The sequence below is a fragment of the Bufo gargarizans genome, chromosome 1 (assembly GCF_014858855.1).
Source record: "Bufo gargarizans isolate SCDJY-AF-19 chromosome 1, ASM1485885v1, whole genome shotgun sequence".
Classification (NCBI taxonomy): domain Eukaryota; kingdom Metazoa; phylum Chordata; class Amphibia; order Anura; family Bufonidae; genus Bufo; species Bufo gargarizans.
Window position 1 is genome coordinate 246,682,320 of NC_058080.1, and position 24,386 is coordinate 246,706,705.

Sequence of the window (24,386 nt, forward strand, 5' to 3'; positions counted from 1 at the left end):
TACATTATTCTTCTATAAGCCTCAATACGCAATAAGTAATGCTCTTTGTCTAGTATATAGATAGTGTGGATATATGGTACTGAGATATGGGATCAATATTACTATGACTAAACCCGTTGTCAATACTCCTACCTATTTGACCCTTTGTCCCCACCATATCTTCAATACACTATCTATTAGACTCATTAAACAGCTATTTTTTATGTCTATAATTACTATACATAAGATGATACCCTGTATGCATATTATGCCATATTGTAACACACCTCTCGATAATTTCCCTATATATAGGCGCCCACACCGACCCTGCTAGACCATACGAAGACCATTTGCACGATATCGCCTTATCTATCACCATATATATTCTGCCACACCTCCATCTCTTTGTCAGATTATATACCTGATTATATACCTGATTCTCTACTGGTAGTAGACATCTTTTGAGATTATAATATTATAATAATTTTTGCTTATTCCTCTAACAAAGTCCATTTATATATTGTTCTATAAAACTGCATTTATGTAATATTAAAATACTATAACTATTTTCAGGCCGTGATCAAGGTCCTATTAGGACTGAAACGTTGGCCAATTTGCAATATATATAAAAAAGATCCTTTTGGGATGGACAACTAATAAATGAATTGAATTTTGAAAAACGACTTCTCGAGTGCCGTGGCTCTTATATATATATATATGATTGATTTCTTCCACTGAGCACCGAACATCATATCCAGGAGTGCCATCCACTACAATCAATACATATACTGGATTATTTCCTGTGTGATTGAGCACCCTCCAGATGTCTCTATCTACCTTCTCATATGAAAATTCTACTGCAGAAGAAATAGTATCACAAGTGCACACGTCTAGCAACTTTCTTCATATATTACCCAGCGAATTTCGGTCACGTGATTGGGAACGTGAATCCAAGAAACTGATTGCTACAGAATTGCACTGCACTACTTTGGCAGAATATTTTAAACAGAAGAAAATTCCGAGAGGCCTTCGGGTCCACCTTCGTCCAACTCTTTTTCCCAACAACAACGAGTACTGCAATAAATTTGAATCGATTATCAACAAGTGCTCTTTAGACATCATAGTCTTAAGCATAGAATTTCTCCAAAAATCGATTATCGACTCAAAAGAAAAATTAACAGCGATCGAGACGCAATTAGTCTCCACGATTCCAGCAGAGGAGTGGGCTGATCTTAAACAGAAGACCGAAAGAATCCTCAACGATCACCAGAAATACCTTGAAACAACTAAACGCAACAAATTTTTCCGCGATTCAGAAGACTACCAACTACAGCGAGTCTACAGATGGCAGTGGCAAAGCTCCTCAACGGGCAACGACTACTCTACCTACACCGGCTATGCTTCATCCTCCTCAGGGAGCGAACGATCAACCGGTTACCGGAACCAGCGGTTTTTTCACAGGCGCGGATATCGCCCAGGAAGGAGAAGACCAGCCGCCTACGCCGAGGAAGGGGAAGAAGTCAATCGAAACACGACAGGGATACAGACACGGTCACAGGTACGGACATTGTAGTTAATATATCATCCCGTACATTATCCCCTGCGGAACTAAACACATTAGCCAAAGGTCTTTCTTTTTGCCCATCCGGTTCTTTCCACTCCTTCGCCCTAGAACAGGATTTACAACGGTTTTATAGATCCATTCGACTAAAGGCACATTTCGATCAACAACCTCAAGGTCCCACACATCAAACACCAAGTCCAGTCTCAGACTTATCAATAAATTCCCTTAACCTTAAAAATAAGAGCTCATTTATGCCACCTAAAAACTACCATGCAGCTGAGGCCTTCATTGACCTCGTGAGAAAAGATATAGAGAATATTTTAAAAGAATCGAAAGACAAATCCATGTATATACCTCGTAATATCAAAAGTGAAGAACTGATTGCAATTAATACATTAAGGAAGGACAAAAGCATTATGATAAAACCTGCCGATAAAGGCGGGGCCATTGTGGTCATGGACACCACAGCCTACATTAGCGAGATCAAAAGACAATTGTCTGACACTACTACCTATTGCAAAGTGGACCACAATCCCGTATTTCGTATTAAAAAAGAAATCACCTCCCTCCTAGACAATCACCTTCTCCTGGGGACAATTGACAAACCAACCTATACCTTTCTCCTTAACGAACATCCGGTAACTCCTGTTCTTTACATATTACCAAAGATACATAAAAACTTGACGAATCCCCCTGGCAGACCCATAGTCGCATCGACAGACTCAATTCTTTCTCCACTTTCCATCTTCTTAGAAAAAATACTTACACCACTAATCAAAACTACACGCTCTTTTTTACTTGACACTACTCATTTCTTATCTATTATTTCCTCATTACACAATATTCCTGACAACAGTTTACTGGTAACCCTAGACGTAAACAGTCTTTACACCTCCATCGCCCATGAAAAGGGCATTGAAGCAGTCTCCAGACTTATATCAAATTCTAACTACACACTTAACGCACAAACTTTTTGTCTTACACTTTTGAGATTAGTTCTACACAACAATTATTTTTTGTTCGGAGATGAATTTTACATCCAGAAACGGGGGACAGCAATGGGGGCCAACGTAGCGCCACCCTACGCAAACGCCTTTATGGCAAAATTTGAGGAAGACAACGTTTATTCCAATCCCCTTTTTCAACGATTTGCATTAGTTTGGCATCGATACATTGATGACATCTTCTGCGTCTGGACGGGTGACAATGACTCACTATCACACTTCATTTACCATATTAACAAACAAGATCCGGACCTCACTTTTACCTCTCATACAGACCCAAACAGAATAAGCTTCTTAGACACATTGGTATTAAAAACTCTGACGGGCTCACTAACCACCGACCTTTACCGAAAACCTACTGATCGGAATACACTATTACATTATTCCAGTTGTCATCCTCGCAATACCAAGCAATCTCTACCACGATCACAGTTTACTCGAGTAGCCAGAATAGTACCAGATCCATCTCTCCGTACACAACGCCTTCAGGAAATGGCAAACAAATTCACGAATAGAGGCTACCCCATTAAATTATTAGAGGAAGAACTGACCTTGGCACAACAGACTTCCACACGCCCTACCAGATCCAAAGCATCCGCACGAATCCCGTTTGTCACTACCTACCATCCTTTTGTATCAAAAATTCAAAATATAATCAAAAAACATTGGTCCATCTTGGGACGTTCATACCCTAAAATAACTGAATTCAGAAACCCAATCCGCATGTGTTACAAACGTCCCAGCAATCTTAAAGACCAATTGGTACACGCCGATATTGGCACAATCGCATCTCAAATAAGACAAACCACTTTGGCCCCCCGCAAGACAGGTACCTACCCCTGCTTGCATTGCTCACAATGTACCAATGTTATAAAGGGCAATAGGATTACTCATCCCCACTCGGGCAAAATTTACCAAGCAAGAGACTTCTATACCTGCAATTCTTCTTTTGTCGTTTATCTTATCAAATGCCCATGCGGCTTGGCGTATGTAGGCGAAACCACTCAATGCGTCCGGGACCGTATATCTAAACATAAGTCCGACATTCGATGTAATAGAACAGAACTTCCGGTCCCACACCATTTTGCATCCAACAAACACCAAATCAGTCAGCTTCAATTCCAGGTTTTAGAACAAGTGCCACAACTACGACGAGGTGGCAATCGGATTGCTCACCTTAAAGAACGAGAAGCTTTCTGGATTTTCGAGTTAAAGACCCTTTTTCCTAATGGAATGAACAGGGATTTTGACTTTCGGATCTAATCCTTCTTACTCCTAAGGAACAAATAGGAATGAGACTTTTTCGCCTATCGGTCGCTATAATTGACAATTCTTGTCTTCTATCACCTTCAAACAAGTACAATGATTGTTGAATTGAATAAGGCGATGTGCCTCTGTGTGTGGGTGTGTATACTTGTTCATATGCAATTCTACGCATGTGTACGGATACACACTTATACAGGTCTAATTACGTGTCTATAAATCAATTATGTGTCTATAGGTTAAGTCTTATATACTCATAAGTCGTTTTAATTTTAATTTTAATATTACTTTCTCTAACTTCTCCCTTTTCCTATTTTCAGACAAAATGATCCCCATAGCCTCATCTATACAGGTAGTATATCATCACATAATCATAGAGCCATATTTAGTCATATATTCGATTACTTTATATATTTGTCTTGCAGAGATCTATATACTACCATAACGCTAATAATTAATGAATGTATACATACTATCTAACATATAGTTAACTTTATTCCTTTTCATATACAGAGTACACTGCCAATACTAGATTTCAAATGATCCGACAATGTTGCTTATGCGCATGCGCGAACCGCGCGGCCGCTCTCGCGATAGATCGCGCAGACTCTTTGCCAATATCCAGCTCGGATCACGCTCCTTATGCGCATGCGCGAACCGCGCTAATACTCTCGCGATATCTCGGCTTGACCGATTACGCACGGACCTCCCCCAGCTCCATTTAAAGCCGGGTTCTTCACTAACCCTGGCGAGTCCTCCCGGTTCCTGATGATCTCCAGCAACAGGTTGGTAACGACACAGCTACTTTGTGCCTCCACTGCGATTCTGCGCTATTTTGACGCCTCTAAAGATGCTCCTGCCGTTCACAATTAGTCTGGCACTATATGATTGCAATATATAGTCCCTTACCTCGCTTCATGCCTCCTATGGTCACTACTTATGATTTGTCCGTTCGCTTATGCCCCCCTTATAATGCGCATATTGATGTACCTTGTCTATAACTTTGCTTTATATGCTTTATATACTTGGACACTACCTACCCCTGGCATTATCATTAAACATATATGACTAATATCAGCTAACCTCTTTTTGCTCATATATCTTCCCCCTACTGCTCTCATCTCACTCTGTATTATTAGAATTCCTGTTCTCAACTTTTCCTACCTCCAATTATGATTTTGTTTGTTTATTTATGAACTGTATATTTACCTCCTTTTGATGATAAATATCAATATTAAGGTTCACCTTTGGTTCTAATAATATTCATACATTATTCTTCTATAAGCCTCAATACGCAATAAGTAATGCTCTTTGTCTAGTATATAGATAGTGTGGATATATGGTACTGAGATATGGGATCAATATTACTATGACTAAACCCGTTGTCAATACTCCTACCTATTTGACCCTTTGTCCCCACCATATCTTCAATACACTATCTATTAGACTCATTAAACAGCTATTTTTTATGTCTATAATTACTATACATAAGATGATACCCTGTATGCATATTATGCCATATTGTAACACACCTCTCGATAATTTCCCTATATATAGGCGCCCACACCGACCCTGCTAGACCATACGAAGACCATTTGCACGATATCGCCTTATCTATCACCATATATATTCTGCCACACCTCCATCTCTTTGTCAGATTATATACCTGATTATATACCTGATTCTCTACTGGTAGTAGACATCTTTTGAGATTATAATATTCTAATAATTTTTGCTTATTCCTCTAACAAAGTCCATTTATATATTGTTCTATAAAACTGCATTTATGTAATATTAAAATACTATAACTATTTTCAGGCCGTGATCAAGGTCCTATTAGGACTGAAACGTTGGCCAATTTGCAATATATATAAAAAAGATCCTTTTGGGATGGACAACTAATAAATGAATTGAATTTTGAAAAACGACTTCTCGAGTGCCGTGGTTCTTATATATATATATATGATTGATTTCTTCCACTGAGCACCGAACATCATATCCAGGAGTGCCATCCACTACAATCAATACCTCTTATGTACAAACCCCTAAATTAAAGTCCACATTGAGACCATTAGGTCTCAAGGTATTAAGCGTATGTATCCAAAAAAGCTCTTTCCTTTTTAATAATAGATTCCTATTACCTCCGCGCCTGGGCAGAGGAATGTGAACAATGATCCAGCATTTTAATTGGTGTTCTGTATGGTTCATCTCCACAAAATGTTTAGGGATGGGTAGATCCCGACGTTTTTTTTCTAATGGTGGAGCGGTGATTGTTTAATCGAGTTTTTAGATCCGTGGACGTCTCACCTACAGAGATATATACACACATACAGGGAGTGCAGAATTATTAGGCAAGTTGTATTTTTGAGGATTAATTTTATTATTGAACAACAACCATGTTCTCAATGAACCCAAAAAACTAATTAATATCAAAGCTGAATATTTTTGGAAGTAGTTTTTAGTTTTAGCTATTTTAGGGGGATATCTGTGTGTGCAGGTGACTATTACTGTACATAATTATTAGGCAACTTAACAAAAAACAAATATATACCCATTTCAATTATTTATTTTTACCAGTGAAACCAATATAACATCTCAACATTCACAAATATACATTTCTGACATTCAAAAACAAAACAAAAACAAATCAGTGACCAATATAGCCACCTTTCTTTGCAAGGACACTCAAAAGCCTGCCATCCATGGATTCTGTCAGTGTTTTGATCTGTTCACCATCAACATTGCGTGCAGCAGCAACCACAGCCTCCCAGACACTGTTCAGAGAGGTGTACTGTTTTCCCTCCTTGTAAATCTCACATTTTATGATGGACCACAGGTTCTCAATGGGGTTCAGATCAGGTGAACAAGGAGGCCATGTCATTAGATTTTCTTCTTTTATACCCTTTCTTGCCAGCCACGCTGTGGAGTACTTGGACGCGTGTGATGGAGCATTGTCCTGCATGAAAATCATGTTTTTCTTACCTTGCAGACTTCTTCCTGTACCACTGCTTGAAGAAGGTGTCTTCCAGAAACTGGCAGTAGGACTAGGAGTTGAGCTTGACTCCATCCTCAACCCAAAAAGGCCCCACAAGCTCATCTTTGATGATACCAGCCCAAACCAGTACTCCACCTCCACCTTGCTGGCGTCTGAGTCGGACTGGAGCTCTCTGCCCTTTACCAATCCAGCCATCTGGCCCATCAAGACTCACTCTCATTTCATCAGTCCATAAAACCTTAGAAAAATCAGTCTTGAGATATTTCTTGGCCCAGTCTTGACGTTTCAGCTTGTGTGTCTTGTTCAGTGGTGGTCGTCTTTCAGCCTTTCTTACCTTGGCCATGTCTCTGAGTATTGCACACCTTGTGCTTTTGGGCACTCCAGTGATGTTGCAGCTCTGAAATATGGCCAAACTGGTGGCAAGTGGCATCTTGGCAGCTGCACGCTTGACTTTTCTCAGTTCATGGACAGTTATTTTGCGCCTTGGTTTTTCCACACGCTTCTTGCGACCCTGTTGACTATTTTGATTGTTCGATGATCACGCTTCAGAAGCTTTGCAATTTTAAGAGTGCTGCATCCCTCTGCAAGATATCTCACTATTTTTGACTTTTCTGAGCCTGTCAAGTCCTTCTTTTGACCCATTTTGCCAAAGGAAAGGAAGTTGCCTAATAATTATGCACACCTGATATAGGGTGTTGATGTCATTAGACCACACCCCTTCTCATTACAGAGATGCACATCACCTAATATGCTTAATTGGTAGTAGGCTTTTGAGCCTATACAGCTTGGAGTAAGACAACATGCATAAAGAGGATGATGTGGTCAAAATACTAATTTGTCTAATAATTCTGCACGTAGTGTATATATATATGTTCCGCAAAAACTATAAAACACAACCATCGATTTAAACGAAACTTGGTATACACATCCCTTGCTACCTGGAAATAAATCTTGCAGGGTCTCGGCTCTCTACGACGTACACGAGATTTCCCAAAAATGACCTGCATTATCCAATACAAGCGTGCCAGCCTTTCACTTAAATCCTAACTGCCAATTGACGGGAGCTGTGGAGTTCACAGTTAAACGGGCGTTCACCGTGAAAGTCACTGTGTATTAGGGCCGGTCACCATCAAAGTCACTGTTAAAGGGGCGGTCAACGTCAAAGTGATACATGTAACTGCGGCTGCTGTAAGTAATGATAATGAATTATTACTTTGGCCCAGACTAAATTGTCCGTACTGTAACACTATTGGTTACAATAAAACAAAACACAACAAATTTTATAGAACAATAAAGTTTTATAAAACAATCTTTAAATTAAAAAAAAATATTAAGAATATAAATAACAGAAGCCCCCAAAAACAAATGAAAAAAAAATAATTAAGGCAATTTTTTAATTTCTTGGAGCTTTTGGAGCAGTCCAGCCATGGCCTTTTTGTTGGCCTCTTCTGCTAGGGTCAGCTCATCCCTCACCCTTTTCAGCAGCTGTGCCCTCAACTTTTTCATTCGGTCGCACTGCTCCCGCTGCACTTTTTTCACCTCTTTCAATAAGTTGTTTATTGCTGTAAAAGTAAAGGAAATATACATTTTAAATCTACTTTAAAAGACAATCATTGTTTGGTGTATAAAGCAGATAAAGCCCTTTCTGACCCAGGAAGAAGTACATCAGCGACTTAAAAAGATTAAAATAGACAAATCGCTAGGACCGGATGGCATACACCCCCGTATCCTAAGGGAATTAAGTAATGTCATAACCAGACCCTAATTTCTGATATTTGCGGACTCTATACTAACAGGGAATGTCCCACAGGATTGGAGCATGGCAAATGTGGTGCCAATATTCAAAAAGGGTCCAAAAACAGAGCCTGGAAATTATAGGCCGGTAAGTTTAACATCTGTCGTGGGTAAACTGTTTGAAGGTTTTCTGAGAGATGCTATCTTAGAGCATCTCAACGGAAATAAGCAAATAACGCCATATCAGCATGGCTTCGTGAGGGATCGGTCATGCCAAACTAATTTAATCAGTTTCTATGAGGAGGTAAGTTCTAGACTTGACAGCGGCAAATCAATGGATGTCGTGTATCTGGACTTCTCCAAAGCATTCGACAGTGTACCACATAAAAGGTTAGTATATAAAATGAGAATGCTCAGACTGGGAGAAAACGTCTGTAAGTGGGTAAGTAACCGGCTCAGAGATAGAAAACAGAGGGTGGTTATCAATGGTACACACTCAGATTGGGTCACTGTCACTAGTGGGGTATCTCAGGGGTCAGTATTGGGCCCTATTCTCTTCAATATATTTATTAATGATCTTGTAGAAGGCTTGCATAGTAAAGTATAAATTTTCGCAGATGACACTAAACTGTGTAAAGTAATTTACACTGAAGAGGACAGTATACTGTATATATACTACAGAGGACAGTATACTGTATATATACTACAGAGGACAGTATACTACTACAGAGCGATCTGGATAGATTGGAGGCTTGGGCAGATAAGTGGCAGATGAGGTTTAACACTGACAAATGTAAAGTTATGCACATGGGAAGGAATAATGCAAGTCACCCGTACATACTAAATGGTAAAACACTTGGTAACACTGACATGGAAAAGGACCTAGGAATTTTGGTAAACAGCAAACTAAGCTGCAAAAACCAGTGTCAGGCAGCTGCTGCCAATGCCAATAAGATTATGGGTTGCATCAAAAGGGGCATAGATGCCCGTGATAAGAACATAGTCCTAACACTTTACAAATCACTAGTCAGACCACACATGGAGTACTGTGTACAGTTCTGGGCTCCTGTGAACAAGGCAGACATAGCAGAGCTGGAGAGGGCTTAGAGGGGGGCAACTAAAGTAATACCTGGAATGGGGGGACTACAGTACCCTGAAAGATTATCAAAATTAGGGTTATTCACTTTAGAAAAAAGATGACTGAGGGGAGATCTAATTTCTATGTATAAATATAGCAGGGGTCAGTACAGAGATCTCTCCCATCATCTATTTATCCCCAGGACTGTGACGAGGGGACAACCTCTGCGTCTGGAGGAAAGAAGGTTTGTACACAAACATAGAAGAGGATTCTTAGAGCAGTGAGACTATGGAACTCTCTGCCTGAGGAGGTGGTGATGGTGAGTACAATAAAGGAATTCAAGAAGGGCCTGGATGTATTTCTGGAGTGTAATAATATTACAGGCTATAGCTACTAGAGAAGGGTCGTTGATCCAGGGAGTTATTCTGATTGCCTGATTGGAGTCGGGAAGGAATTTTTTATTTCCCTAAAGTGAGGAAAATTGGCTTCTACCTCACAGGGTTTTTTTTTGCCTTCCTATGGATCAACTTGGAGGATGACTGGGCGAACTGGATGGACAATTGTCTTTTTTCAGCCTTATGTACTATGTTACTATGTTAATCCATTATATATTGGTTTAGTTAGGATTAATAATAGTTCTTTAGACTTTAGGGTTATGGACTTAGTAGTTAAGTTAATGCTTTTGATGTAGATTATTTACTTTATAGTGTTGATGTTTTATATTACTGTTGTGTGTTGTACGTTCTTTGTTGACAGTTTCATAGTTTTTACACCATTTTTTAGATAAATATTAATATTGTTTTGTGCACTTTATTTTTTAGTCTAAGAAAATTTTAATATTTTGGATGCTCGTTACATCCAATATTAAACAGTATGCCTCATTCAGATACTTTACGGAAATCAGTACACCAGTAACATCAGCTAGCTGTAAAAAAAACTTTACGTGGAATTAATTAGGGTCCGTGTTTTTGGACTGAGTGCCCAGACAGATATAGTGGCACAGGTCACTCCCGTACTCCATCAAGCCTTTTTAATAAAGTTTTGATTAAAAATGCTGTTCTTTTCAAGTGTGGACAGGAGATGTGAAAACTGAACCTGAAGAGAAATGAGCATGGTCTCTGACAGACCCTAAAGACTGGTGATATACTAATATTTTCGTTACACTGCTTGGAGTGAACGCAAAGTGTGGGACTTTAGGTTATGCAATATCTGAAGTCTGAATAACAATTAGAGGTTGAACTTGAACTTGTTTATAATTGCTTTCTTGAATCAAATCTGCCTGTGGTGAAGACTAAACTGACACCTGTATGTGTGTGGGGACATTTTTTAAATTAAAACATCAACAGAATATATTTACCCTCCTGGCGGGGGGTGGTCACCACCTCGTCTTCTTCCTCCTCCTCCTCCTCCTCCTGGACCTCATCTGCATCAGGTGCGCTATGGGCCTGATGCCCTGATGGTCCTGCCTGCTCCTCTTCCTGCTCCTCATCCTCCATCATCGCCTCTTCCACCACCTTCTTATTCGAGCGCTTAGCGCGCACTTTAGGAAGAGGCACCCCTGTAATGAACACATTTTTTAAAAATAAGATAAACAAGCAAAGCAAAAAAAAAAAAAAGCTAACGGTACACAAATTAATCTATGGTGGGATCTGGATGGGATAATGATTACCCCTATGTTTGATTTCACATGATTTGGTGTTTGATGAAACTATGAATGAAGTCTTTCAGATAGTTTACAGTTGAGTACGTTAATAGCTAGGATGAGGTAGCGGGGGGTATTGGTTCGGAAGGTACTGTTGCAGGGTTATTGAAATGAGGTGGACGAAGTCAACTGTTTTGACAATGCATAAGGGTTTACATCATATATCTGTATCTCGCTGTGAGTGTATGTATATATTGTAAATATCAGCTACGTGTCCCAACATTTATCAAATCCGTGCTGGAGAACTTTTAGGCAGAAGAGAAACCCAACTAAATTATTTATTGCAAATTTCCAACGTTACCATTGTACCAGAATACCAGTATAGTCTGTCTTCCACACAATTATCATTTTGCTGTAACAGCCTGCCTACATTCAATATGCTGACTGTGCTGTTAATAGTGTGCCTGCGAAGCTGTATGGTAGGAAATGTCTAAAGCCGATTATTACACCTTAGACCTTTTCAAGGGTATGCGGCCCACAGAGAGGGCTCTGAGTGCCGCCTCTAGCACCCGTCCCATCGGTTCGACACCACTGAACTAAGTTATCAGTTGTAAAGGGATAGAAATACTTATTTGCATAACTGAACACATAAATAACAATAGGTGGGTGATAGAAAATTAATGTAATCATCGACCTGGACAGTTTTTGTCTCTGACCTCTTTGATCAGATCCATCTTGTGCCGTTTGAGGTCCGACCATTTCTTTAGCATGGCAATTTTGGAGTGAATTTTTCCATGCAGGTGCCACAGCCGGCGTGCCTCTCTCCGCACTATGGCCTGCTTCTCAAGACGGCATTTTATATCGTCGTATCCCTTCTCCAACATAGTCTACAAGATAACAATGAAAGGATGTAATCCCAAAGTTGTAAAATACTATTATTAGTAATTATAGTCATGTCAACCATCAAAAATATAATGTAATATCAAAACGGTAAAAGAGTAGATATTTATATAGTTCCCTATGGAACTATATGAAAGTTAAAAATAAAATAAAAACATTTGTATTCAAGGCAAATATAAGAACTAAACTCCACAGTGGCCGCCCCTTTAAAGAGGACCTTTCACTAGTGTACAAACTAAAAACTAACTATACCTGTGGGCAGAGCGGCGCCCAGGGGTCCCCCTGCACTTACTAGTATGCCTGTGCACCGCTCCGTTCGCTCGGTATAGGCTCCGGTGTCTCAGTTCCGTCTGTTGTACTGGACTGATTTTTTTGACACCGGAGCCTATACCGGGCGAACGGGGCAGCGCCCAGGCATACTAGTAAGTGCAGAGGGACTCCTGGGCGCCTCTCTGACCACAGGTATAGTTAGTTTTAAGTTTGTACACTAGTGAAAGGTCCTCTTTAAGAGTGACTTTGACAGTGGCCTCCCCTTTAACAGTGACTAGAACTGTGGCCGCCCTTTTAAGAGTGACTTTGACAGTGGCCTCCCCTTTAACAGTGACTAGAACTGTGGCCGCCCCTTTAAGAGTGACTTGAATAGTGACCGCCCCTTTAAAAGTAACTAGAACTGTGGCCGCCCCTTTAAGAATGACTTGAATAGTGACCGCCCCTTTAACAGTGACTAGAACTGTGGCCTCCCCTTTAAGAGTGACTTGAATAGTGACCGCCCCTTTAACAGGGACTAGAACTGTGGCCGCCCCTTTAAGAGTGACTTGAATAGGGACCACCCCTTTAACAGTGACTAGAACTGTGGCCGCCCCTTTAAGAGTGACTTGAATAGTGACCGCCCCTTTAACAGTGACTAGAACTGTGGCCGCCCCTTTAAGAATGACTTGAATAGTGACCGCCCCTTTAAAAGTGACTAGAACTGTGGACGCCTTTTTAAGAGTGACTTGAATAGTGACCGCCCCTTTAACAGTGACTAGAACTGTGGACGCCCTTTTAACAGTGACATACTTTTTTCGGTAGAATTACTTACAGTGATCAAAGCTTCCAGCTCTTCTTGATTGAAATTGCTCTTTGCCATTTTCGAATAAACTTATCTCTGTCTCTCTCCACTCCCCTTGCGATCCAAAGACAAAGACAGGCACGGACGGACGCACAAACACGATTATTTAAATGACGTATTATCGCGATAGCAAACCAAACATGGTAGACTGTTTAAGTTGAAATCGCAATTCGATTCATTAAGGTTATAATAATCGAATTGCGATTTCAACTTACTGCTATATTCCATATTCGTTAATTCTAGTCTAATATGGAATATAGCAGTGCTAAGTTGAAATCACAATTCGATTAATTCAAGTTATAATAATCTAATTGCGATTTCAACTTTTTACGTATATTCTTAATATTGCTCTAACTTTAACTTCGTCTTTTATGCTAAGTTGAAATCGCAATTCGATTAATTCAAGTTATAATAATCGAATTGCGATTTCAACTTTTTACGTATATTCTTAATGCTCTAACTTCGTCTTTTAGAATATTCGTAATATCTAAAAGACGAAGTTAGAACAATATTACGAATAGTCTAAAAGATGAAGTTAGAGCAATATTAAGAATATTCGTAAAATACACATATAGATTGTAATTTAGCTAATATATTGCTATAGTAATTTTTTTAATAGTGTACATATTTTACAAAACTTAAGTTCATAAGAGGCAAAAAAATTTGAGAAAAAAAAGGATTATAGCACTATATTAGCTAAATTACAATCTATATGTGTATTTTACAAAAATTCGTAATATTGCTCTAACTTCGTCTTTTAGAATATTACAAATATTCTAAAAGACGAAGTTAGAGCAATATTAAGAATATTCGTAAAATACACATATTAGCCTAGCCATAGTCAATTAGTCATAGGAACGTTGCCTTATACTATCAAAAGAAAAAAAAAGAAAAAAATCACAATACGCGATTATTTAAATCGCATATTATTCGCAATAATTGGAATAATTACGAATATTCGATTTTAACGAATATAACACGAATATTTAATCGAGTATTCGCGAAATATCGCAAAATCGAATATGGCACCTCCCGCTCATCACTAGTGCCAACTGCTGGGGCTTTCGAAATTGTGCAGACCGACAAGGGAGGCAGGGGTGAAGACTGGGTGGAAGATGATGTGGAGGACTATAAGGGCCTTGACCCCACATGGAATCAAGGTCATGCGAATGACCTATGTAGTTCGGAGGAAGCGGCGGTGGTCGCACAGAGCCATCAGCACAGCAGAAGAGGGAGCAGGGTGCAAAAGTGAAGTGGCCGTCCTCTAGACACTATGCCTGCTACTGCCCACCGCAGCAAGGGACCGAGCACACCAAAGCCAGCTCCAAGGAGTTCCCTGGCGTGGAAGTTCTTCAGACAGTGTGCTGACGACAAGACACGAGTGGTTTGCATGCTGTGCAATCAGAGCCTGAAGCGAGGCATAAACGTTCTCAACCTGAGCACAACCTGCATGACCAGGCATTTAAGTGCAAAGCACAAGCTGCAGTGGAGTAGACACCTCAAAAACCAAAAAAGGTCTCTGGCTCCTCCTGCTTCCTCTTCTGCTGCATTCTCGGCCTCTTCATCCACCTCTGTAGTGACAGTGCTACCTGCCACCCCGCAAACAGAGGATCTGCCAGCAACACCAACACCTGGGTCACCAAGCATCTCCACAATGTCCCATGGAAGCGTTCAGCTCTCCATCTCCCAAACGCTGGAGAGGAAGAGGAAGTACCCCCCTACCCACCGGTGATCCCTAGCCCTGAATACCAACATTTATAAATTACTGGCTTTTGAAATGCTGTCATTCCATCTGGGGGAGACGGATAGTTTTAAAGGCCTTATGGCGGTGGCTGTCCCACAGTATGTCATGCCCATCCTCCACTACTTTTCAAGTCGAGCCATCCCTTCCCTGCACAACCAAGTAGGGGACAAAAGCAGCAACACCATCTGTGGCAAGGTGCACCTGACTACGGATACGTGGACCAGTAAGCACGGTCAGGGCCGTTATATCTCCAAAACAGCACACTGGGTAAATGCAGTGGCGGCTGGGCCTGAGGCGGATAGCAGTTTGGCGCATGTCCTTCCACCACTAATGATTGCAGGGCGCTTCAGTTTGCCTCCTGTTGCTTCCTCCTCCTACTCTGCTTCCTCATCCTCTACCAGCTCCTGATGCGGTCAGCGTAACACCTTCACCACCAACTTTAGCACATCCAGGGGTAAACGACGGCAGGCAGTTTTAAAACTTATCTGTTTGGGGGACAAACTCCACACCACGCAGGAGCTGTGGACAGGCCTTGAACAACAGGCCGATGAGGGGTTTGTGCCAGTCAGCCTCAAGCCAGGCATGGTGGTGTGCGATAATGGGCGAAATCTCATAGCAGCTCTGGGACTAGCCGGTTTGACGCACATCCCTTGCCTGGCGCATGTGCTGAATTTGGTGGTGCATAGATTCCTTAAAACTTACCCCGATATGTCAGAGCTGCTGCATAAATTGCGGGCCGTCTGTGCGCGCTTTCAGCGTTTTCACCCTGCTGCTGCTCACCTGTCAGCGCTGCAGCGTAACTTCAGCCTTCCCGCTCACCGCCTCATATGCGACGTGCCTACAAGGTGGAACTCATGTCACATGCTGGCCAGACTGTGCGAGCAGCAGCAGGCAATAGTCGAGTTTCAGCTGCAGCACGCACGGGTGAGTCGCTCGGCGGAACAGCACCACTTCACCACCAATGACTGGGCCTCCATGCGAGACCTGTGTGCCCTGTTGCGCTTTTTCAAGTACTCCACCAACATGGCCAGTGCCGATAACGCCGTTCTCAGCGTTACTATCCCACTACTATGCCTCCTTGAAAAAACGCTCCTGGCGATGATGGAAGAGGATGTGGCACAGGAGGTGGAGGAGGAAATGGGATCATTTCGTAGGGTTTCCGTCCAGTCATTCCCAAGTGGCTCCGAGGGTAGGTTACTGCACCCACAAACCCAAGGTACACAAATGTCCAGCCAGGGCACAGTTCTGGAGGATGAGGAGGAGGAGATGGAGGAGGAGAAACCATGTTCGCAGCAGGGTGGCACCCAGACCAGCTCATGGCTATCACTGGTGCGTGGATGGGGGGATACAGAGGACACAGACGATATACCTCCCACAGAGGACAGCTTTTCGTTGCCTCTGGGTAGCCTGGCACACATAAACGATTACATCCTGCAGTGTCTCTGCAATGACCGCGAGTTGCCCAGATTCTAACTTGTGCTGATTACTGGGTGGCCACGCTGATGGATCCCCGTTACAAGGACAGCATACCGTCCTTAATTCCCTCACTGGAGCATGATTGTAAGATGCACGGGTACAAGCGCACGCTGGTAGACGCGCTGCTGGTGGCATTCCCACCTGACAGCGGGGGCACAGTGGAAGCACAAGGCGAAGGCAGAGAACGAGGAAGAGGTCGCCAATGCAGCTGGGGCACCACCAGCACCTCAGAGGTTTGGCATGGCCGAAATGTGGAAAAGCTTTGTCAGCACACCACAACAACCAGCACCACCAGCTGATATGGAACGTTTTAGCAGGAGGCAGCATTTCACCAACATGGTGGAGCAGTATGTGTGCACACGCCTACACGTACTGACTGATGGGTCTGCCCCCTTCAACTTCTGGGTCTCCAAATTGGGCACATAGCCTGAGTTTGCCCTTTACACCTTGGAGGTGCTGGCCTGCCCTGCAGCCAGTGTATTATCTGAACGTGTGTTTAGCACAGCAGGGGGCGTCATCACAGACAAGCGCAGCCACCTGTCCACAGCCAATGTGGACAAGCTCACGTTCATTAAAATAAACCAGGCATGGATCCCTCAGGACTTGTCCGTACCTTGTGCAGAATAGACATGTATACCGGCACTAACCAGCCATTGTTATACTGCAGCACAATTGCTCATTCTTGTATTTTGAATATTTCACACTCTTTTAGAGTGTACCCTAATTAAAAAAGAATAATAAAAACCTGCGTTGGCTACCTCGTCCTCCTCCACCACCGCTTCCACCTACACCGCTACGTCCACCGCCTCCTCAAACTCCTACTCCATATGGAACTCCACCTCATAAATCAATATTTTTTTAATTTATTTGTACATATTTTATTTTATATCATTTCACTACTTTGTCAGTTACATTTTCTGGTGAAATTCAGCAATTTTTGGGTTTATAGTACCACTGGTATACCAAGTAGACAGGTTTAAAAATTAAATAAAAAAGTCATTTAGGCTACTTTCACACTTGCGTTCGGGGTTTCGCTTGTGAGTTCAGTTTGAAGGCTCTCACAAGCGGCCCCGAACGGATCCATACAGCCCCAATGCATTCTGAGTGGATGCAGATCCGCTCAGAATGCATCAGTATGGATCCGTTTGGCCTCCGTTCCGCTCAGCAGGCGGACACCCGAACGCTGCTTGCAGCATTTTCGTGTCCGTCTGGCCGCGCGGAGCCAAACGGATCCATCCAGACTTACAATGTAAGTCAATGGGGATGGATCCGTTTGACGTTGACACAATATGGTGCAATTTCAAACGGATCCGTTCACTATTGACTTTCAATGTAAAGTCTGGACGGATCCGTCTGACTAACAATTAGACTAATACTTTTTTCTGAAATATAATGCAGACGGATCCGTTCTGAACGGATACCATCGTTTGCATTATAGGAGCGGATCTGTCTGTGCAGATACCAGAAGGATCCGCTCCGAACGCAAGTGTGAAAGTAGCCTTACATTTTTGGGTGAAATTCACCAATTTTGGGATGTACAGGTCCTTCAAAAAAAATTAGCATATTGTGATAAAGTTCATTATTTTCTGTAATGTACTGATAAACATTAGACTTTCATATATTTTAGATTCATTACACACCAACTGAAGTAGTTCAAGCCTTTTATTGTTTTAATATTGATGATTTTGGCTTACAGCTCATGAAAACCCAAATTTCCTATCTCAAAAAATTAGCATATTTCATCCGACCAATAAAAGAAAAGTGTTTTTAATATTTTAATACAAAAAAGTCAACCTTCAAATAATTATGTTCAGTTATGCACTCAATACTTGGTCGGGAATCCTTTTGCGGAAAAATGACGGCTTCAATGCGGCGTGGCATGGAGGCAATCAGCCTGTGGCACTGCTGAGGTGTTATGGAGGCCCAGGATGCTTCGATAGCGGCCTTAAGCTCATCCAGAGTGTTGGGTCTTGCGTCTCTCAACTTTCTCTTCCCAATATCCCACAGATTCTCTATGGGGTTCAGGACAGGAGAGTTGGCAGGCCAATTGAGCACAGTAATACCATGGTCAGTAAACCATTTACCAGTGGTTTTGGCACTGTGAGCAGGTGCCAGGTCGTGCTGAAAAATGAAATCTTCATCTCCATAAAGATTTTCAGCAGATGGAAGCATGAAGTGCTCCAAAATCTCCTGATAGCTAGCTGCATTGACCCTGCCCTTGATAACACACAGTGGACCAACACCAGCAGCTGACATGGCACCCCAGACCATCACTGACTGTGGCAGGCATTTTGGCATTTCCCTCTCCCCAGTCTTCCTCCAGACTCTGGCACCTTGATTTCCGAATGACATGCAAAATTTGTTTTCATCCCCAAAAAGTACTTTGGACTGCTCTGTAGCCCAGGTCAGGTGCTTCTGCCGCTGTTTCTGGTTCAAAAGTGGCTTGACCTGGGGAATGCGGCACCTGTAGCCCATTTCCTGCACACGCCTGTACACAGTGGCTCTGGATGTTTCTACTCCAGACTCAGTCCACTGCTTCCGCAGGTCCCCCAAGGTCTGGAATCGGTCCTTCTCCACAATCTTCCTCAGGGTCTGGTCACCTCTTCTCGTTGTGCAGCGTTTTCTGCCACACTTTTTCCTTCCCACAGACTTCCCACTGAGGTGCCGTGATACAGCACTCTGGGAACAGCCTATTCATTCAGAAATTTCTTTCTGTGTCTTACCCTCTTGCTTGAGTTTGTCAATGATGGCCTTCTGGACAGCAGTCAGGTCGGCAGTCTTACCCACGATTGCGGTTTTGAGTAATGAACCAGGCTGGGAGTTTTTAAAAGCCTCAGGAATCTTTTGCAGGTGTTTAGAGTTAATTAGTTGATTCAGATGATTAGGTTAATAGCTCGTCTAGAGAACCTTTTCATGATATGCTAATTTTTTTAGATAGGAATTTTGGGTTTTCATGAGCTGTATGCCAAAATCATCAATATTAAAACAATAAAAGGCTTGAACTACTTCAGTTGGTGTGTAATGAATCTAAAATATATGAAAGTCTAATGTTTATCAGTACATTACAGAAAATAATGAACTTTATCACAATATGCTAATTTTTTTTTGAAGGACCTGTATAGTACCACTGCTATACCTAGTAGGCCGGTTAAAAAAAATTTGTCATTTACATTTTTCGGGTGAAATTAACCAATTTTTGGGTGTATAGTACCACTGCTATACCTAGTAGGCCGGTAAAAAAATAAAAAATAAATAGTCAATTACATTTTCCGGTCAAATTCACCAATTTTTGGGTGTGATGTACCACTGCTATACCTAGTAGACAAGTTTAAAAATAAATAAATTGTCAGTTAAATTTTTGGGTGAAATTCACCAATTTTTGGGTGTAATATACCCCTCCTCTACCTAGTTGACAGCTTAATAAATTTCAATAATTTTTCTGTTACATTCTTGGGTTGACATTACACAATTTTAGACACGAATAAACACCTGCTATGCATAGGCGACAGGGAATAAAATTGAATAAATTATTCAGTAATTAATGAGCGCCACATCCTTTCATTCCATGCTTTAACTTTGAAAAGTTGTCACACTTTTATGCTTTAATAATTTCTCCCATATTTCAACTCTAATTTAAAATTTGAAAAAATGAATCCTCCCTTGGATGTGGTCTCTCTTTCTCATGCTCCCTCTCTGGCCTGGAATCCTGATTCCCCGCCTCCCGTGATCACAATGGTAGGCGCATAAAAGAACATCGAAAGTTGATAGAGCAGATATCAATTGGATCGTGAATAAGGATGAGCGAACCCGAACTGTATAGTTCAGGTTCGTACCGAATTTTGGGGTGTTCGTGACACGGACTCAAACCTGAACATTTTCGTAAAAGTCCGGGTTCGGTGTTCAGCGCTTTCTTGGCGCTTTTTGAAAGGCTGCAAAGCAGCCAATCAAAAAGTATCATACTACTTGCCCCAAGAGGCCATCACAGTCATGCCTACTATTGGCATGGCTGTGATTGGCCAGTGCAGCATGTGACCCAGCCTCTATTTAAGCTGGACTCACGTAGCGCCGCACGTCACTCTGCTCTGATCAGTGTAGGGATAGGATGCAGCTGCTGCTGTTAGGGCGAGATTAGGCAAGGATTTACTCTTCCAAAACACTTAATGAAGTGATCGATCTACAGCAGTGAATCATTCAACCTCTGCTATTTAAATGATCACTGTTTTTAGGCTGCCCAGAGCGTTTTTCTGTCACTTTTTTCTGGGGTGATCGGCGGCCATTTTGTGTCTTGTGGTGCGCCAGCACAAGCTGCCACCAAGTACATTTAACCAATAGTGTTTTTTTTTAATACTATATCCTATATCAGGGGCTTGGCTGTGCTTACTATTTTATTGAGGGGTGAAATACATTTGCCAAAATAGCAGTACCCTAAATCTGGTGTTTCAGCTGTGGCTAGCCAATTGTAATACTGTCTGCTGTCTGGCAAAGGATATATTTTTCTTCTGGGTTGAAATACAATTCCCAAATTAGCAATTCCCTAAATCAGTGGTTTCCCGCTGTAGCAGGCCAAGTTTAAAACTATCCATAAAAGGGTATATTACATTGAAGGTGCTGATAGGGTCATCCTCAATAACTTCACACACACGCTACTGTGCAATTCCAAGTCTAATTCTGTCTGTAAACGTATACCTGTCACCCAGGGCCTAAATACTAGGCCTACAATTTATTTTCAGCTAAATCTGTGGTTATTGCTGTGGCTGGTCAAGTTATTTAGTGTCGGTCAAAGCACAGTTTTTTTTCTGGGTTGAAATACAATTCCCAACTTACCAATTTCCTAAATCAGTGGTTTCTGCTGTATCAGGCCAAGTTTAAATCTATCCATAAAAGGGTATATTACATTGAAGGTGCTGATAGGGTCATCCTCAATAACTTCACACGCTACCGTGCATCTCCAAGTCTAATTCTGTCCGTAAACGTATACCTGTCATCCAGGGCCTAAATTCTAGGCCTACAATTTATATTCAGCTAAATCTGTGGTTACTGCTGTGCCTGTATTAGTGTAATACGGTACCTAAATAGATAACCAGATAGTGTTAGGTGCCTGTAAAAAAAAGGCCTGAATTTGAATTCAATACATTGGGCCAAATAATTGTTTTCTTATTGTTGTGAACGGTAACAATGAGGAAAACATCTAGTAAGGGACGCGGACATGGTCGTGGTGGTGTTAGTGGACCCTCTGGTTCTGGGAGAGGACATGGCCGTTCTGCCACAGCCACACGTCCTAGTGTACCAACTACCTCAGGTCCCAGTAGACGCCAGAATTTACAGCGATATTTGGTGGGGCCCAATGCCGTTCTAAGGATGGTAAGGCCTGAGCAGGTACAGGCATTAGTCAATTGGGTGGCCGACAGTGGATCCAGCACGTTCACATTATCTCCCACCCAGTCTTCTGCAGAAAGCTCACAGATGGCGCCTGAAAACCAAGCCCATCAGTCTGTCACATCACCCCCATGCATATCAGGGAAACTGTCTGAGCCTCAAGTTATGCAGCAGTCTCTTATGCTGTTTGAAGACTCTGCTGGCAGGGTTTCCCAAGGGCATCCACCTAGCCCTTCCCCAGCGGTGGAAGACATAGAATGCACTGACGCATAACCACTTATGTTTCCTGATGATCAGGACATGGGAATACCACCTCAGCACGTCTCTGATGATGAAACACAGGTGCCAACTGCTGCGTCTTTCTGCAGTGTGCAGACTGAACAGGAGGTCAGGGAGGAAGACTGGGTGGAAGACGATGCAGGGGACGATGAGGTCCTAGACCCCACATGGAATGAAGGTCGTGCCACTGACTTTCAGAGTTCGGAGGAAGAGGCAGTGGTGAGACCGAGCCAACAGCGTAGCAAAAGAGGGAGCAGTGGGCAAAAGCAGAACACCCGCCGCCAAGAGACTCCGCCTTCTACTGACCGCCGCCATCTGGGACCGAGCACCCCAAAGGCAGCTTCAAGGAGTTCCCTGGCGTGGCAGTTCTTCAAACAATGTGCTGATGACAAGACCCAAGTGGTTTGCACGCTGTGCCATCAGAGCCTGAAGCGAGGCATTAACGTTCTGAACCTTAGCACAACCTGCATGACCAGGCACCTGCATGCAAAGCATGAACTGCAGTGGAGTAAACACCTTAAAAACAAGGAACTCACTCAGACTCCCCCTGCTACCTCTTCTGCTGCTGCCGCCTCGGCCTCTTCCTCCGCCTCTGGAGGAACGTTGGCACCTGCCGCCCAGCAAACAGAGGATGTACCACCAACACCACCACCTCTGTCACCAAGCATCTCAACCATGTCACACGGCAGCGTTCAGCTCTCCATCTCACAAACATTTGAGAGAAAGCGTAAATTCCCCCCTAGCCACCCTCGATCCCTGGCCCTGAATGCCAGCATTTCTAAACTACTGGCCTATGAAATGCTGTCATTCAGGCGGGTGGACACAGAGAGCTTCAAACAGCTCATGTCGCTTGCTGTCCCACAGTATGTTGTTCCCAGTCGGCACTACTTCTCCAAGAGAGATGTGCCTTCCCTGCACAACCAAGTATCCGATAAAATCAAGTGTGCACTGCGCAACGCCATCTGTGGCAAGGTCCACCTAACCACAGATACGTGGACCAGTAAGCACGGCCAGGGACGCTATATCTCCCTAACTGCACACTGGGTAAATGTAGTGGCGGCTGGGCCCCAGGCGGAGAGCTGTTTGGCGCACGTCCTTCCGCCGCCAAGGATCACAGGGCAACATTCTTTTCCTCCTGTAGCCTCCTCCTCCTACTCGGCTTCCTCCTCCTCTTCTTCCACCTGCTCATCCAGTCAGCCACACACCTTCACCACCAACTTCAGCGCAGCCCGGGGTAAACATCAGCAGGCCATTCTGAAACTCATATGTTTAGGGGACAGGTCCCACACCGCACAGGAGTTGTGGCGGGGTATTGAACAACAGACCGACGAGTGGTTGCTGCCGGTGAGCCTCAAGCCCGGCCTGGTGGTGTGCGATAATGGGCGAAATCTCGTTGCAGCTCTGGGACTAGCCGGTTTGACGCACATCCCTTGCCTGGCGCATGTGCTGAATTTGGTGGTGCAGAAGTTCATTCACAACTACCCCGATATGTCAGAGCTGCTGCATAAAGTGCGGGCCGTCTGTGCGCGCTTCCGGCGTTCACATCCTGCCGCTGCTCGCCAGTCTGCGCTACAGCGTAACTTCGGCCTTCCCGCTCACCGCCTCATATGCGACGTGCCCACCAGGTGGAACTCCACTTTGCACATGCTGGACAGACTGTGCGAGCAGCAACAGGCCATAGTGGAGTTTCAGCTGCAGCACGCACGGAGGACGAGGAGGACGAGGATGAGGTGGAGGAGGATGAGGATGAAGCATGTTCACAGCCTAAAAAAAAAATCTGACAATGGCCTGTTCCAGCGGTGGGTGACATGAAGCCTGATTCTCTGCTATGGGACCTCTCTCCTCTGTCTGTGTGCCGGGGCCTAAATATATGACAATGGCCTGTTCCAGCGGTGGGTGACATGAAGCCTGATTCTCTGCTATGACTTGAAGCCTGATTCTCTGCTATGACATGAAGCCTGATTCTCTGTTATGGGACCTCTCTCCTTTGTCTGGGTGCCGGGGCCTAAAAAAAAATCTGACAATGGCCTGTTCCAGCGGTGGGTGACATGAAGCCTGATTCTCTGCTATGGGACCTCTCTCCTCTGTCTGTGTGCCGGGGCCTAAATATCTGACAATGGCCTGTTCCAGTGTTGGGTGACGTGAAGCCCAATTCTCTGCTATGACTTGAAGCCTGATTCTCTGCTATGACATGAAGCCTGATTCTCTGCTATGGAACCTCTCTCCTCTGTCTGGGTGCCG

General features: G+C 43.1%; 1 protein-coding gene across 1 annotated transcript in view; it reads left to right on the plus strand.

Moving 5' to 3' along the window:
- Nucleotides 1-802: 802 nt before the first annotated feature.
- The window catches only part of LOC122926143 (alcohol dehydrogenase 1-like), a 153,385-nt gene continuing 129,801 nt past the window's right edge, over nt 803-24,386 (plus strand). The window contains exon 1 of the mRNA XM_044277524.1: nt 803-1,537. Coding sequence (XP_044133459.1) covers nt 803-1,537 — 735 coding nt within the window. The remainder of the gene's footprint in view (nt 1,538-24,386) is intronic.